Below are 16,275 nucleotides of genomic sequence, written 5' to 3'. Positions count from 1 at the left end.
TAAAAATATAAATAAATAAGCATAATTACTCATACATATACTTGAATAAATTTAAAATAAAATATAAAATCCAGGCATCACCAGCAAAAAGAAAATCTTTGCCCGCTGGTGAGAGTTGAAAACACTAAAAGAAAAACATAATATTTCGAAATAATGCAGAAAGTTAAAGTTAAATTCAACTAATAATTACAAAATTTTATAACAGCAGAATCATGAAAATCAAACAAATATTGTGCAGAGAAAAGACTATAAAATGAAAATAGAATAATCTAAATTAAATTGCTATTTTTAAGGTAAAGAAATATTCCCTCTTAATCCACTCATTGACGCTCTTTTTACTAATTTTGAAATCCAAGTCAAAAGGTATTGCATTGATCAGTAAGTATTTTATTAAGACTTTGACATATAGTTGTCTCACGGTAAAAACATCAAAATCCAGGAAAATCAGATTTGTTGGGTATAACCTTGGTTTATATTGGTTTTTATTATATTTTTTTGAATGATAAATAGATTTTCCATGTGTACATCATATGCAGCACCCCATATCACTAATCCATATTGTAAAACTGATTTAACTATGGCTTGATAAACGGTTTTTAAGTTACTTATATTCAATATTTTGTTTAATTTATAGAATTTATAAGAAATTTAGTTTAGTTTTTTTACACAGAAAAGTTATATGAGATTGCCATTTAAAGTTTTCATCAATTATTACTCCAAGATATTTAGTATTATCTACTTTTTCTATTTCTGGGCAGTTACATATTGAATGATTTGTGCAAAGTGAATGCAGTTTCAGCTTGAAACGATTTCCTGGTTGTCCAGTTGAATTTAGTGAAAATGTTATATATTTTGTTTTGTTTACATTCAAACTCATGGTATTCATGTCAAGCCATCTTTTGACTGTCAAATATATCTTTTTCTGCATCGCTGAACAAACTCCTCCAATCAGTACTGGTGGAGACTATTGCTGTATCATCTGCAAATGACACAATCTTGCCATTTTTCAATTTCAATTCTAAAAGATCATTTACATAGATAAGGAATAAAACAGGTGATAAAACAGTACCTTGTGGTAAACCATAAGATGTGAGGTTTAGGGTGCTTTTCTGTGAATTTAAGGTCAATATTTGGGATCTATCCTGTAAATAGCTTTTGAATAAATCTAAAGTAATTCCTCTAATATCTATTTTTTGTAATTTTAAAAAAAAAAAAATTGGTATTGTATCGAAAGCTTTTGATAAGTCTAAAAATATTGACATAGTTTTATTTTTGTTATTTAAATTATTGCTAATCTGATTCACAAAACTACACAATTCATCTTCTGTGCTTTTATTTCTTTGAAATACAAACTGCTGTTTTTCTATAATATTGTATTATTTTGTCTAAGAAGTTAATTAATCTTCGTTTAATTAGCTTTCCAACTATTTTAGCTGAATTGCTTAAGAGGCTGATTGGTCTGTAGTTACTGGGTTTAGTTTTGTCACCCCCTCGAATATTGATTTCAGCTTTGCAACTTTAAAATGATCAGGGAAAGTCCCTGTTACAAAAATTTTATTTATAATATCAGCTAGAGGCACCGCTATATACTGAGCAATTTGTTTCAACGTAATTTTTCAATTTAGATATAATTTCTTCTACATCTGAAGATTCAACTGGAGTTAGGAACCATGAATTTTGAAGGGCACTATTGTTATTAAATTGCAGATCCTCTGCATTTTTATTAATATGTATAGCTTCTGCATGTCTCATACCCACTTCCGCAAAGAAACTATTCAATGTCGATGCTTCCATTTTTATGTCTTCATATTTATTTGGAGTTATATAATAATCTTTCACATTTTTTCTATCTAAATGGAGTTACTTTTACACTCTGGGGAGTTTTCCTGTTTTTTCCTCCCGAGAGCGAAAAAGTGACACTTTAGTAGCATGTTCCAGGGAGTAAAGTAAGCACTTTAACAGGAGGTGAAGGGAAAAAATTACTTATTATACAGATGGTCTTTCGTAAACATCTTTCAAAAAAGCTATCACAACCTCTAAATTGCATTTGGTGGGAGTAGATATTGGATTTAACAGCACGACTTCGGGCCCATAACTTAAATGCCCGTTTTTAGCTATTGGAGACATAAATAAGCTCTTTTTGACGACTCTGCAACGAAATCATGTGTCTAATTGGGCGTTTTTAGTTTTATGGGAGCTATAGTTTACTTTGACATCAGTGCAACGAAAAGTGGATTTATGACTTCATAAATAAGTTAAATGTCTGATTTTAACTTTATGTGACGACTCTGCAACCGGCCATGATCGTGGTGACTGACTTGGCATCGACAGCTGATATATGATGAATAATTCCATAGTCTGATATAAATGCAAAATTCAAAAAACCTTGTTTTTGCGTCGATGCGCAACTTAAAAAGGAACATATCTGTCAAATTTCATGGAAATCTATTGCCGTGTTTCGCCGTAAATGCGGAACATATTAATATATAAACATAAAGAGAAATGCAAAACCGTCGTCTTGAATCATAGACCTCACTTCTCTCGGTCAACTACGGTTTCAACTACAGTATATCAAGACAGGTTGGCCATTGGAACTCTTTTCCCCGCTGCCGCCCGCTGCCGAATCCATTTGTGTGAATCTTATAATTGGGCGTATATGAAATGAATAGAATCTCTTAGTAGATCTCTTATTATAAGTAGAATCTCTCACATTTACTTAGTGGAATTATAATTTCTTGAACTACGGTAATAATCTTTTTATAACCTCTACTAAAAACTTTTCAATTCCCAACATTGTTTTGCAAATTGAACATATTATTTATTGCTCGTACAAATCAATACCGCCTTTATTTTGACTCAATCTGTAATTTTTAACAAACATGTTGTTGTTTCAAATTAATTACAAATAATTGGGCTATTAAGAAGTTTCAAGTTACATGACGACAATCGAAGTCGTTTCAAATTGAATTGTTGGAATCTTGATCATCATAGCTGAAAGATGAAATGGAAAATCCAGAAGAGTTCCTACAACGTAGCAGTCCATCGGTTTCTGTTTTTATGTTGTCTGTATGTGGAACACACTGGTTTCTGTTGCTCACTGAACGAAGGGTGCTGTGGCCTGTCTACTGTTCAGCCTTGAAAAGTAATTACAAAGAAACCCCTAATAACAGTCATCTTAGTAGTCGTAATCATTACGTCCTTCTTTATTTGAGACACCAATTTATAGACACTCACCCTTCCCGATCCAAAGTGAAGGCTGCCTCCGATAATTTTGTGAAATAAGTTTTTACTGAAGTTCACTAAATTAGTTTCTCTACCTGCTGCTGCCGCCGGTCCACCTCTTCCGTTGCCTCGGGCCTCGGGCGTCCATCTTTGGCCCATCAGTCATTAGTCAATGGATAGAACACAGACTATTCTCAAGTCTAAACTCATCACGATTCCATTCAATTTATCGTAAACTCTTTATCAAAACAGTATTTTATCATCTCTCGTTCTTGTGAATATAAAGATGGTTATTGTCACCATTGAAATATTCATAATATCGTATCGAAGAATACTTTATGAATTTAGAGTGTAGCCTATTATGCGAAGTTTTAAAAAACTCTCATCAGTTATGATCCAGTACACTATTTTTGGGAAGAAATATTTTTGAATTCCATGGAAATGATTTATTAACAAAACCAAAATAAGTGAAAAACTAAAAAAACAGCCTCATCCTTTTTTCGAAAACAGTTTTGGGCATGTTGTCCTCTACCAGTCATATTAATGTGTAATATAATAACTTGTGATAGTCAATTAATGGAATAAAATATAAAATACTAGAAAACTAGAACCTATTTCACGTAAAACTATTCTCAGAGTTGAATAGTTGTGAGAGCGTGCCTTTAGGTTTTGTATACTGTAGTATAGTAATTGATGAATGGTTTGAAAAATCCAAAAGTATTGAGAAAGAATCATAGAGGGAAATTGTATTGTTAGAAAGACTGGGGACATTTCCTTCTGGAAGTTTGTCAATCCTAATCGATAATTTATTTATAATAGCCTTTATGGTACCGGTACTAATCAGAGTAAATCACTGATCTGTGATCACATTCATTTATTAAACATTATTTGAATTGTACTATAGAGAAATTCTAAAAAAAATGTATTATTCCAAAAAAGTATCTGCTAGACTAGACATCTCATGTATATCATGTTATAAATATATTCTCTCTCAACCTGTAAAATCGCCCCACTTCACGGTTAGTGAGTTATCAATATAACCAATGACCATGCATCATAACCAGAGAAAAATCAAAGTTCTTTCATTGCAACATTATGCTGTTGGAAAAATACATCGCATCTTGTATTACTAGTGAGGGAGAAAGAGACAATATTAGTGATTACAGCGATGCCAAACGGTGGAAGGAGGGAGAAGGTAGGCTATAGGGCTTAGTTGCCAGGAAAAGGGCACTGTTTTGGAAAAGCAATCAGCCAGCCAAAAGCCAGGACCTGAGAGCTGAGAGCTGAGAGCCCGATCCCGATGCTAACCAGCCAGTGAAGAGAGGTGGTTGGTCGGTTGTGATGCCAGTAAGCTAGCTGGTCGCGCTCCAGAATCGAAGCCAGAGTTTGCAGTTGAACCCTCAAAGTAATGGCTCCCATCCAGCAACAGAGACGTTGACGACGCAGAGCGCCCCAATTCAATGTAGGCAATTTTCCAAAGAAATTTTCAGCTACGATATACAAGCGAACTTCTGATCCAGAGAAGTTTGCTTTGAATAGACTGAGCCAAAGATTTTTGGATTTGAGTGAGACTGTTACGAGCTATGTTATGATTACATAACATTTTATTAAGGACTATAATTCCAATTGAATGTTAGGAATGATTGGAGACTGAATGAATATTTTTTATTACAATTTCAGCAATGACTAAAAAGCATTTTATAGGATAATGAATAGTTATATGATGAAGAGACTCTCAAATCGATGAAAAGTAGAGATGACAAAAAAGAAGATAAAAAGTAGAGAGCATTCCAGTTATTTTATTTAAATTAAATTGTTTGTTAAGATATGTATACTGTAGCTTATGCTGAAAAATCCTATAAAGTTGATTCCACATATATCTACATCCATTTTCACCTTTGTTATGTCTCTAAATAATGTTCTATCGTCAATAAATTTTTCACATTTATGAAGAAAAAATAGGCTATATCTGTATGGTTTGATGGAACAATGATTTTGATAAATATTCCATTCAACAATAGATCCAATATTTTATTCCAGAGCACTCTATAGGATATACGGATTTCTCGTTCTAACGATAGCTCAAAAATCCACTCCCTGTACAGTTTAAATAAAAATTGATCATTGACAGGAATTACTATTCTGTGCTGTTCTCGCTACGACTGGCAATGCACAACGATCGATTTGAAATGTATTGCCCGATAGCAATAAATTGAAATTAATATGTTGGGATGTAAAAATAATAATTGGAGTGCGATGACTTGTAGTGGTGTGCCGCTTTGAGAATGGGTCGATGCTGGCTCAACTCGGCTTGGCATCAAAGTCTGGCGTCAAATTAAATTATTAATATTTGCAAACTCAATTAGCTTCGGCTGGACGACAGTGACCGTTTGCAATTGTTATGCAATGTGCGCCGATTAAATTTATAACCAAAACGTTCTCCCAATACAAGATCTGCTGCAGTTCTGCTCGAAAATATCATTGGTATGGTGTAGAGTAACATTATAGCTTGGTGGAGGCCTGCCCTACTGCATACGGCAAGCTGCATAATAATCCTTGATTTTCGTATTTTATTCCATGGAATGTCAAATAACTCTGGCTTCAAACAATACAAATATATACCGTATTATTATATTATCATTGATATTGGTTGTATTATGAAGTTATAAGACTAAGAGATAAGGTTTCATGGTTTCCCAAAGAAAAAGTAAATTATTTAACTAGATTTCGATTAATCCAATTCCATTATATTGAAGTGAATAATAGAGTACCTATAATAAAGTTGAAAACTTGAGGATGAATTGAACGATAAATATTTGAGATGTACATTAATTTGATAGCAGATGATTCAGAGTCACTTGATATGTCACACAATGTCACTTCCAGTCATACTTAATGTCTTTCTATTTTTAAACAAGAGTAATTTTTTCAATTAAACTTTTTATGTCAAACTAGTATAATAATTACATTTTTATGGCTCATTATAAATAATCGAAGTTTTTATATAAATTAATCTATACTCGTCGTGTATTACTATTAATGAAGTGTTCAAACGCTTTTGAATTTATAATATATTTTCAAAACTTTGGACAATGTACCAAAGACCTTTTCGCAAGGCCTGTATTGAAGAACACGGCGCTCTCTACGATGGACTCCGATGTACTGCACATCCCCATGAAATATGATATTTTTCGCCACATGAAAAAACAATTGTAAGTTTATGATATTATGATTTTTCGTTCTCAATGGTATTGATATAAAACATGAATATTATTATCAAAAACTGGGAATTGAAGTATTGAACAAGCCTGTCTTTTTTGGGCCAGGTATTGAACAATGAGCTACCTACCGTATGCTGATTAATGCCATGCGTAAGCGGAATCTCATTTCTGTTTGTTACCACTATTTATAAAATATTCCATCATTAAATCAATGGATCTATTAGAATTCTGAGATTAAAACGAATTTCAAAACAATACCGTAACTTATCGTAATAGCAATAGTAACATAGGCTAATTTTTACTGAGTAGGCCTATATAGTAGTACTACTTGAAAGTTTAATAAACAGCCAACAACAAGTTTTCTCTTCAATTTTAATAGATTTGATAGATGTTTTGAAGTATAAAAGTACGGTTAATTAGTCCACCCAAGGAACTGTTTAAAAATAAATCTCACGCTATTTTGTATCGTCCAATTCTACAGAAATAGAAAGCGCACAAATACAGCAGACTGTATTTGACAGATCCAGGATTATTATTTTGCCTCTTTTTCGTCCTATTTCCATCTTCAAACTTAATGGCGCATAATATGTGATAATGAAACCAAAGCTCCTTTCATCGAAGGCATGCTCCATGTATACATCTGTTTTATGTCGGTAATAACAATCTCATAATAATTCACCCCGAAATAAATGTAGAAGATTTTTCAAAAGACTGATCAATACAGTCTCGTAAACGGTACCTATATAAAAACACTCCCCAGATATGATTCGAGATAAATTAAATCACTCTATAATAATTATTGATTCTGAAAATAAATTATGATGTTACATAGATTTCATTCGTTCAACATCAGAAATGACATGCATGTTTTTGTAAATAACTAATAGGCCTATATTCTCCATAATTTCAGCTCAAATGCAATAAACCAAGTGCGAGCGAGATGATAACCTATAACAGATTCAGAATAATTTTTAAATTATTTACAGAATTTTTTTAATGTCGAAAAATAGTAATAACAATGGTTCTTCAAATCAATGAATTTGTTGTATACTCTTAAAATCCAAACTGAACCATTATTGATGTGATATAATAATTATAATGAGAGTTTATTTAATTCACGTCAAATTATAATATTTTTGTATAGTTCATGAAAATGATTCGATATATTCAATTCCAATTACAAAGATATTACATATCTTGATTCTCCATAAGAAGTATTTCGACTTGGAACACTGAAGGAAAAATGTATAATGAGCATGAGAGTATAGGAGAAGGAAATGTTTTCAAGCCGTGCAGGGTGCAGACCAAATTTTCCAATCAATGGAAATAATTCTTATCACTATGACACTATCCATGGAATACTACCAGGTGACAACATTTGAAAATATTTTTAAAGCCTTAATGAAGGAATGTTACAAAACATCCACTTACCCTAATTTTTCAGATTTTATCGCCACTGACAGAAATGATTGTACTAATCTGTTGTTTTTATTTTTTCTCAGAAGCTTCCTTTGATCTCTGTAAGCTTCAGATACCGGCCTACCTCCTAACATTATTGTCATTAGGGTAGTCCTAAAACAAACACATTTTCTGGAATCCGTTATCGTTAGTTAATAATAGTCGGATGGACGTGTTTTTGTGTGCGAGTATTTTTGTTATTGCTCTCGCACGCACACGCTCTATGAGTTTGAGGAATCTGGAGTGTGGTGGGAGTAGCTTCAACAGTTTCTCTTGTATAAAATAGATGGTACCGAGTTCATAAATACCACACGGTCACAAGACTTCAGTTTGGTCAAATTATTCTACGGTCAGCAAGTGCGCCAAAATGATGATGATCTTCTTGTTCTTTTTGTTGAGCTGTGCAGCAACTGTCTTCTCAGAGGAAGTTGCCGTCAAGAAGATTCCAATATTTGGTAATTATTATTTCTAAGCTCTTAATTCTACAAATTAAAAAAAATATTAATATTATGATAGTGATATTTCGAACACTAATATTCTTCTCTAATACATCATATTTCACAGAACTACTAGTATTTTTCGCCACATGCAAAAACAAATAATATTCTAGAATGTTTCAGACGATAATACTTCTATCATATAAGAAGCTTAAGTTAACATAGTATAGTCAGCGTAAGCAGCCCTGTAACCCTGTATGCTTATTCTATGCTCCTCTCCACCATTCGATATTTTTATATATGAGTTACAATGATAGTACTCCAATTAATTGACTTGCACTTCGAAGCTTCAAGGTGTCTTCTACGATTTCACCCCATCACATTCAGTTTTCTCTCTCCCCTAATATTTTTTCTATTCAATTATATTCAATTGAGTATTAAATTTCCATAAACTATTCAAAGTAGCCTAAATACTCTCATACTGGATTATTTCGCTTTCAATTGCAGTTTTTTAATTAGCCTAGAATTGGTTGGAAAGTATGCATTAACAGAATATTGCATAAATATACGGTATCACTTTTGATTTTCTGTTGAATAGTTTCATGCTGTTTCAAAGTATTCTACTGAAAACTCTTTTATTTTATACGCTGAATCCATTCAAAATTGAAAGAAATGTTGATACTGCTTGTAACATATAATACTTGAAAATAAATATTATGTTTAACTTGAAAGTAGAATAGTATGCGATCCTATGCGTGATATTCAATTCTGTTGTTATTTAGAAACAAAAACTTTCATTTAAATTTGAAAAAAAATCACTTGCTTTTACTTATTTTAGAAAATAGCTTCTCTTCCTCTTCATAATATTATTTTTTCAATTTCAATGGAAAGCAACGTTTAGAGGAAGTTCTATGGTCCGTGGTCGTATTCTTACTCTCTGCATAATTGTTCACGCATATTTGTTGTGTTTTTGCTCAGGGCCGAACTACTTCACGGTCGTGCACGACGAACTGGGCAGACCTATCCAGAAGTTCATCCCCACCCCCGAGCACATCTACAAGGGTCTCATCGAAAAGCCGACCCTGGTGCTCTACAAAATCGCCGCTGAAGACAAATTCTCCTTCAACTTTGCTCCTGAGGGCATCGCCAAATTGCTGAAGGATACTAAGTACAAGAGCCTGCACGAGTTGATCGCGAACAACAACGATTTGCATGCTGTTGTCTTCCCCAAGGCTGCTTTCCCCCTGCACCACTTCAAGGATTCCACTAAGCCAATTGTCGTCCCCGAACACTCGACCAGTCTGGATGGTTTGCTCGAGGACCCCTTGTTCGTGGTGCTTGTCAAGAAGGACGATTTGTCCAAACTGAGTGCAGTCGCCAAGCTTGGAGCCATCGGTGAGCTTGAACTGGAGGGAGAGACGGTGCGAATGTCCCGAGCCCTGGAAGTGCAACAGCCTACAGCATACTCCCCCCAGCCATCCCCCACCTACTACTACATCTACCCCAGCCCCCACTCGCAGACCCCCTACTCGTTCAGTCCACCTGTGATCGGTGCTGTCATCCCAGCTCTGGAGCCCGCCAAGATACCCTCCAATGTTGGCCCATACTTCTTTTAATCTAGATATAATTGTTAGGTAATTTAGATCTCTCTAGTTTAAAGTATTTTAAATAAAAACCTTAACTTATATTTGTATCCGTTGTTTTTTACTTTCCGTTGCCAAGTAGTGTATTGTTCTCGTATAACATCTCATATTTTGCATTTTCTCATCCATAACTAGGCTATGAGTTTCCATACCTGACAAAATATTACTAACATTATCTTTGTCACAACAAAGTAGCACTATAACAAAATTTAACACAATGAGGTAACTCAAAATAGAACATGATAGATATTAACATTATTGTAAGTTGATAACGTAACATTTTTTGTGTTGAACAATTTTACACTACAAAATAACACTATTATTCGATTATGAACACATAAACTACGAAGAATGGAATTCAATGATGAATATGAATACTAACTAATTCAATGTTTTTCTATTAAAGACTTAATGATTCGTATAGTTGTTAAAGGCCTACCGGTACTCACTATTATATGTAATCTTTACAATCAGTTATAAAATACGTTGCACTGTCGACAATACCGTAATAACAATACCTAACGTCGACAATAACCTAAGTACCGTAGGTTTTTTAAATGTGAAAAATGCAATCATACTAATTAATAAATATTTTCTCTCTTTTTGAGGAGCTCCCTCTATGTTAATCAAACTCAAAAACAAAGATAGTACCTACATCAATCCATGATTAACTTATTGTATTGAGAATCTTGATAGAATAGATTATTGGCAGTAAAATCCACATCATCATCATCATCATCTGAGAAAGCATGTTTAGTGGGAATTGCCTCATTCAAATGAGTAAGAGTAAGTATGTACGGTATTTATTCTCAATATTTTTTTTAATATCCCTAAAATCTCTTCCTTATGAGCGAAGTCTCTCAAAAATCACTCGTATACGAGTGGAATATTTTTTTAACAACAATAATGTTTTCTGAACGTTGAAAATTATTATTAAACTCTTTCAAATGATTTGTAATTGACTACAACAATGAAAATCTCAATGGAAATATATTGAAAGAGACCGTCTCGTTAATGCTCATAGTTTGTATGAATTAAGTTGAGACTTAGCCCTCCATCTGAAAAAAATGAATAACAGAGTGGCTAAATTGTGTCAAATTGCTACTTTCTCAAATTTCTAATTTAACCACATAATTGTCTGTAGAATATCATCCCCGATATTCCAGTAATACTAGAGAAGTTTTAGGTTTGAAAGGTTAAAAAGAAATTGAATTTATGTGATGAACTAGAAAATATCCAGAGCTAGTCCAGTCACATTGATGTTTGCAATTTTTATTGTAGTTCTGATTTTTTGATATTGTTTGTATACATAAGAGAAGTCAAATTTTTCATGAAAAATTACCTTGTGTCAGATACAGAATGGCCCTAAAACCTCGTATAATTTTTCGGTTCATTTTCCAATTTCCAGGTAACTCTGCTAAATTGAGTAGTAGGACAGAAAAATTCGCTCACGTCTTTTTTTAAGATTATGAAATTCCTAATAAAATGAGGTTATTTGGAACTCTCTATCTCCAATGAGTACTGACTTACATTATTTAAATTACTTACCCAAAATTGAGTTTTAACCTTCTTTAAACTCGGAATCGTCTATAGACGACCTAGGTACCGAGCGGGGTGTTGTATACGGTAGAGCAGTCGCCACGCTGCGCGATCTGTTGAGACTCAGCCCTTAGTGGAGATCGCGCATCCATTTTGAACTCATAGAACAAAATGTCAAACACTCATAACTTTTGACACAATGATCGGATCCATCGTACTACAGCTTATTCTTCTCGGCTCGTCAAGGCGGTTCAAAATCATACATCATAAGTCAAATTCGGTCGAAAAATAGAATATTCATTATTGAGTGTACTTCATCCAGTATTTAAATATAAAGAATGACCAACATTGTCAACCCCTCCCCATCAAAAAGTACTGGCTATGCTGCTGATGGGGATCATGTATAAGTATGCGCAAAAATAAATAGTTAGTCATCTCACATCTTGCGTAATAAAGACATAAGTCTTATTTTAATTTTTGATTGCTTATGTAATTTCTTCAACAATTTGAACCTATATATTATTCAACTCCCTACCTTATTGAAATTATCTAGTCTGAAGAAAAACTGTAAAGGCTTCTCTTCTACGATTTGTAGGAGTTACCAATTGTTTTCACATAAATCAATTTCATTATGACCATTTATTTAAAAAACTGTTGAAAATAATGAACAGAATATTTCCGGTACTGTAAATAATTAAATCATGCTAAGATAATGCAAGAGTGAACAGTTTAATAATAATCAATAACTCTCTCCCTAGTTTAAACTTTTTTTCTCTAACTAGTCTCTCTCTCTCTCTCTCTCTCACACACTCTCTCTCTCGCTCTCTCTCTCTCTCTCTCTCTCTCTCTCTCTCTCTCTCTCTCTCTCTCTCTCTCTCTCTATCTCTCTCTGTGACTGGAAGTAACAACATCTATTCATTTTTATCACACATTATTTTTAATTTACACAACACTGTGTAGTTTGTTTTTGCTAGATAGTATTGAGTACCAATGCTGATATACAAAACTTATTGTAAAATGAAGCAGTAGTATTCTTCGTTAAATTGCTATATCAGTTTTTAGAACAGCACTGTATGTCCGTTTGTGAATGATTGATCATTTGATTTTTGTAATCTTGAGAGAGTCGATTTTCGAACAGCGGCAATAGTCTTAATAAAACTTAGTTTTCTCTCTCTCTTTTTGCAGTGCCAACATTCCAGGCACTTACCTACGACGAATTAGGCCTTCTATCGTACAGAATTCTGCCGACGCCTGACAATGTGTACAAAGGAGTGATAGAAAAGCCGCTGATTGTAGTTTCGCTGGCGAACGAGAAGCCCTCTTTTCAATTTGCCCCGGGGGGTCTGCGAGGCCTGCTAAAAGATCCACAGAGCAAGCAACTGGTGCACCAACTCACCAAAGATGACCAGATCACTGTGGTTATCTACCAGAAATCGTCCTTGCCTTCAGCCATTTTTCCCGAAAAGCTACAAGCTATAGTCAGAGTGCCTGAGTACCAGACAACATTGGAAACACTTATGGAGCCTCCTCCAGTCGTAATGCTGATACGAAAGTGAGTGAATTAACTAGGAATCAACATCAACCGACTTATTATAGGAACTAAAAAAAACAATTCACTTTCATTTTCCTAATAGACTAATGAAATCTATGTTTTCCATGACAAAGTACTGTAATTGTTTTAACTTTATTTCTACACTCTAAACTCTGTTACAAGAAGACTTATTATATCCACATTGAATGATCAAAATAATACTGGTTATTTTAATAATATTAACATATAATAGTATTTCAGCTGTTTGTTATTAATAATAATGTTTCAAAATTTTGGGAATTCAGAATGGAAAGAATTTTCATACTAATAAGGAACTTTGTCAGCCTATCACTATTTTTTTGATTTACTGTCAAATTACACATGCGTTATCTCTAATAGAATAGGGATCTTATGCTAACACAGAAATACTTTTTTATTGTGAGAATATAAAATGGGATTCGATGATGTAGATTTTCCTAGGAGTGCATTAGATATTTTAGAAATTGATATGCTACTTTTATTTTAAAACAACAAACAAGGTGTTGCAAAATTTACAATTATAATTTAGTACAACACTACTCTGTGAATTTGATAAAATTCCATTTCACCCTGAACATAATAACAATTATGTCAAGTCAATTTACCTTGAAGCTAAAGCATTCCGTATTTCAACAATACTTGAAATTCTAGTTTGAATTCGATTGAGTATTTTAATTTGGAACATTGAATTCGTCTACACTTCAATTTTGATACCGGAGTGTTTACAAATCTCAATTCTGCAAAACTTTTATTGCGGACGATGCCCACACAAGCTTTTCTCTTATGCTTGGGTAATGGAACGAGTGCGTGGGTGATAGATGAGATGGTCGAACAAAACTTCTATGCCTACTTTACACGAACTATCAAATTCAATTAATCTCTAACTGTAGAGCTGGATGGATTCTGGATTCCTACTTATCAGTGGACGGTGCAGTGAGAATATTAATCCTATAAGTTATAATAGGACTCTATTCATATGGTACGAGCTCGTTCGGAATGAGTGGGAATAGTCTACTAAGAACTCATGGGCGTGGGAATCCAGCTTAATTGAGGATCAATTCCAATGAGTTGAGAGAAATGATTCAAATCTGAGGAATAATCACTCTACTCCTTTATGTATAACGTTAGGAGAATAACCCTCTTTCCCTCCCTTGAACTAAATAAATGATGCTATTACAATTTCAGAACAACTACTCGTATTATTGATTTGTCTCTTGTTTTATTCACAGAAATCAGTTGAAGTCACTCAACCTACACACCAATCTTGGCCAGGTTGGCGGTTTGATAGTGCAAGACAAAGACATCCGAGTGGACAGAGATGAGAGGCAGCTGATGAATCACTTCGCCACCACCCCCTCTGACAACACCCTCTACCTCGTTCACCCAGAAACTCGCTACTCCGACAACCACGCTCCAGCAGCCCTTCATTTTCCCACCCCCATCCCTGCTCTGCCACCCCTCAACATTCCCAACAATGTCGGTCCTTTTTATATCTAAAACAACCCTGGTCATTTTCTGAATTGAACTTGTAGAAGGTTTTCCTACTAGAACCAGGAATGTTCAAAAGAAGATTATCAACTAGAACAATATAGCCTACGTTGTTCAGTACTAGTTCTTCACTATAACCAGAAACTTATTTTCCTACTAGAACCTGGCCTTATTCTAACGATTCAGTGAAACGTTAAAAAGTAGATTTTCAAGACTAGTACAACGTACGGTACGTACTTTGTAAAGTAGTTTTCCCACTATAACCAAGAACTTATGTTTCTATCATGAAATGTGAAACATATTATAATATAATACCAGAGTGTTTATTACCTAGTATGTTGAGAATATCCAAAACTAAAAGTTTGTTGAGCATCCTTCATTCTTAACAATTGATAGAGCTAGTGATTAATTGAAGGTGATTCCGATATTGATATGACACGAAATAATATTAAGAAGACTCCTGCAACTGTAACTGCAAATATTGATTATTGAGAGAATAATAGCTCAGAGAATAACAGATGTCACAGAATTGCTAGGAGAAAAATCTATGAACGCTCAAAACAGAAGTATTTGTCCGATTGCGAATCAAACTCAGACTCTCATTATTTTCATCACCCAAATATTAGTATAGAACTAAGGGATTTGAAATATTATTAGTATTACTATACAATTATATTACTATATTACTCATATATTACTTGTTAGTATTATAATACTAACAATAAAATATTATTATTAGTAATAACATGGAATGAAGATCACTTTGAACTATAATGTAACTCACAGATTTTTTGTCATTGCATGTTTATTTATATTGGAAAAGTTTTATTGGAATACTTCTTTGTTATAAAAAAAGTTTTGAATGCGCCACTCATTCTTGTATTTTTTATCCCTTCTACTTGTTTCCAAACCTAATTATAGATACTAATGTACTGTAATTTTATTCCCTCCCCCCCCCCCAAAAAAAACAGTACATTTCTCCCCAATGCACGCCTTCAACTATTCAGTGAAATAAAGAGTAGAATAAATTAAAAAAATACTATTGCTACAGTTCCTGAATTTTTATTATTATCGCGGATGATGCCTTCATGAGCTTTTTGCTTGTGCGTGGGTAATGAAAAGTGCGTCCATCGGAGGGATTCGAACCCACGAACGAACCAGGCGGTGCTACGGACTGCTCCTTACCACTAGATCAAACAGGCCGGCAGTTTTCTAATCACATTAGCGATAATGGTAGCTCTAACATCGGGTACGAAAAAGTATTCACCTTTCTCTTTAGTTTTTGTGTATTATTTTTATCTTTGAGAATTCTCAATCCTATTTCGGAGAGGAGAGCTTCTTGAAGATCCTTTTTCACTTCAAAAGAACGATCAATTTGAAATATAATCAATATCCATCTTGGAACAGTAGCTGGAGGCTCGTAGAAAAACGCTCGATAATGGTTCCTGTTTCTTAATTGGATAATTGAGCCGCTGTTTAAAATTGAAAGAGGCTCAAATCAGAATCTATCCCGGTAGCTGTTTTAGGGCCATTTTATCTTGATTGGGAATTGTGCCGATTTTCAAAAGCTGCTGAATCAAAAATGTAAGATCTATTATCTATAACGGATTGTTTCATGCTGGCGCCATAGTAAATGCCTCAAGGCCAGGCACTAAACATTTATCTTTTCTGATTACTGTATTTCAGTTTGAAAATCA

The 16,275-nt window shown here is 33.8% G+C and overlaps 2 protein-coding genes across 2 annotated transcripts; both read left to right on the top strand.

The window, feature by feature from the left end:
• The first annotated feature begins 8,007 nt into the window (after nucleotides 1-8,007).
• LOC111050796 lies at nucleotides 8,008-10,031 on the top strand. The gene is made up of 2 exons (XM_022337155.2): nucleotides 8,008-8,356; nucleotides 9,317-10,031. The coding sequence occupies exons 1-2, from the start codon at nucleotides 8,269-8,271 to the stop codon at nucleotides 9,952-9,954; spliced, it is 726 nt and encodes a 241-aa protein (XP_022192847.2). The 5' UTR covers nucleotides 8,008-8,268; the 3' UTR covers nucleotides 9,955-10,031.
• Nucleotides 10,032-11,858: 1,827 nt separating this feature from the next.
• On the top strand, nucleotides 11,859-15,448 carry LOC120349616. The gene is made up of 3 exons (XM_039420067.1): nucleotides 11,859-11,921; nucleotides 12,684-13,072; nucleotides 14,320-15,448. Exons 1-3 carry the CDS (start codon nucleotides 11,859-11,861, stop codon nucleotides 14,585-14,587), a joined length of 720 nt encoding a protein of 239 aa, XP_039276001.1. The 3' UTR covers nucleotides 14,588-15,448.
• The last annotated feature ends 827 nt before the right edge of the window (nucleotides 15,449-16,275 follow it).

This window comes from Nilaparvata lugens, chromosome 2 (genome assembly GCF_014356525.2).
Source record: "Nilaparvata lugens isolate BPH chromosome 2, ASM1435652v1, whole genome shotgun sequence".
NCBI lineage: Eukaryota > Metazoa > Arthropoda > Insecta > Hemiptera > Delphacidae > Nilaparvata > Nilaparvata lugens.
Note: the sequence above shows the minus strand (reverse complement) of the source record. Positions and strands in the feature narration are given on the sequence as shown.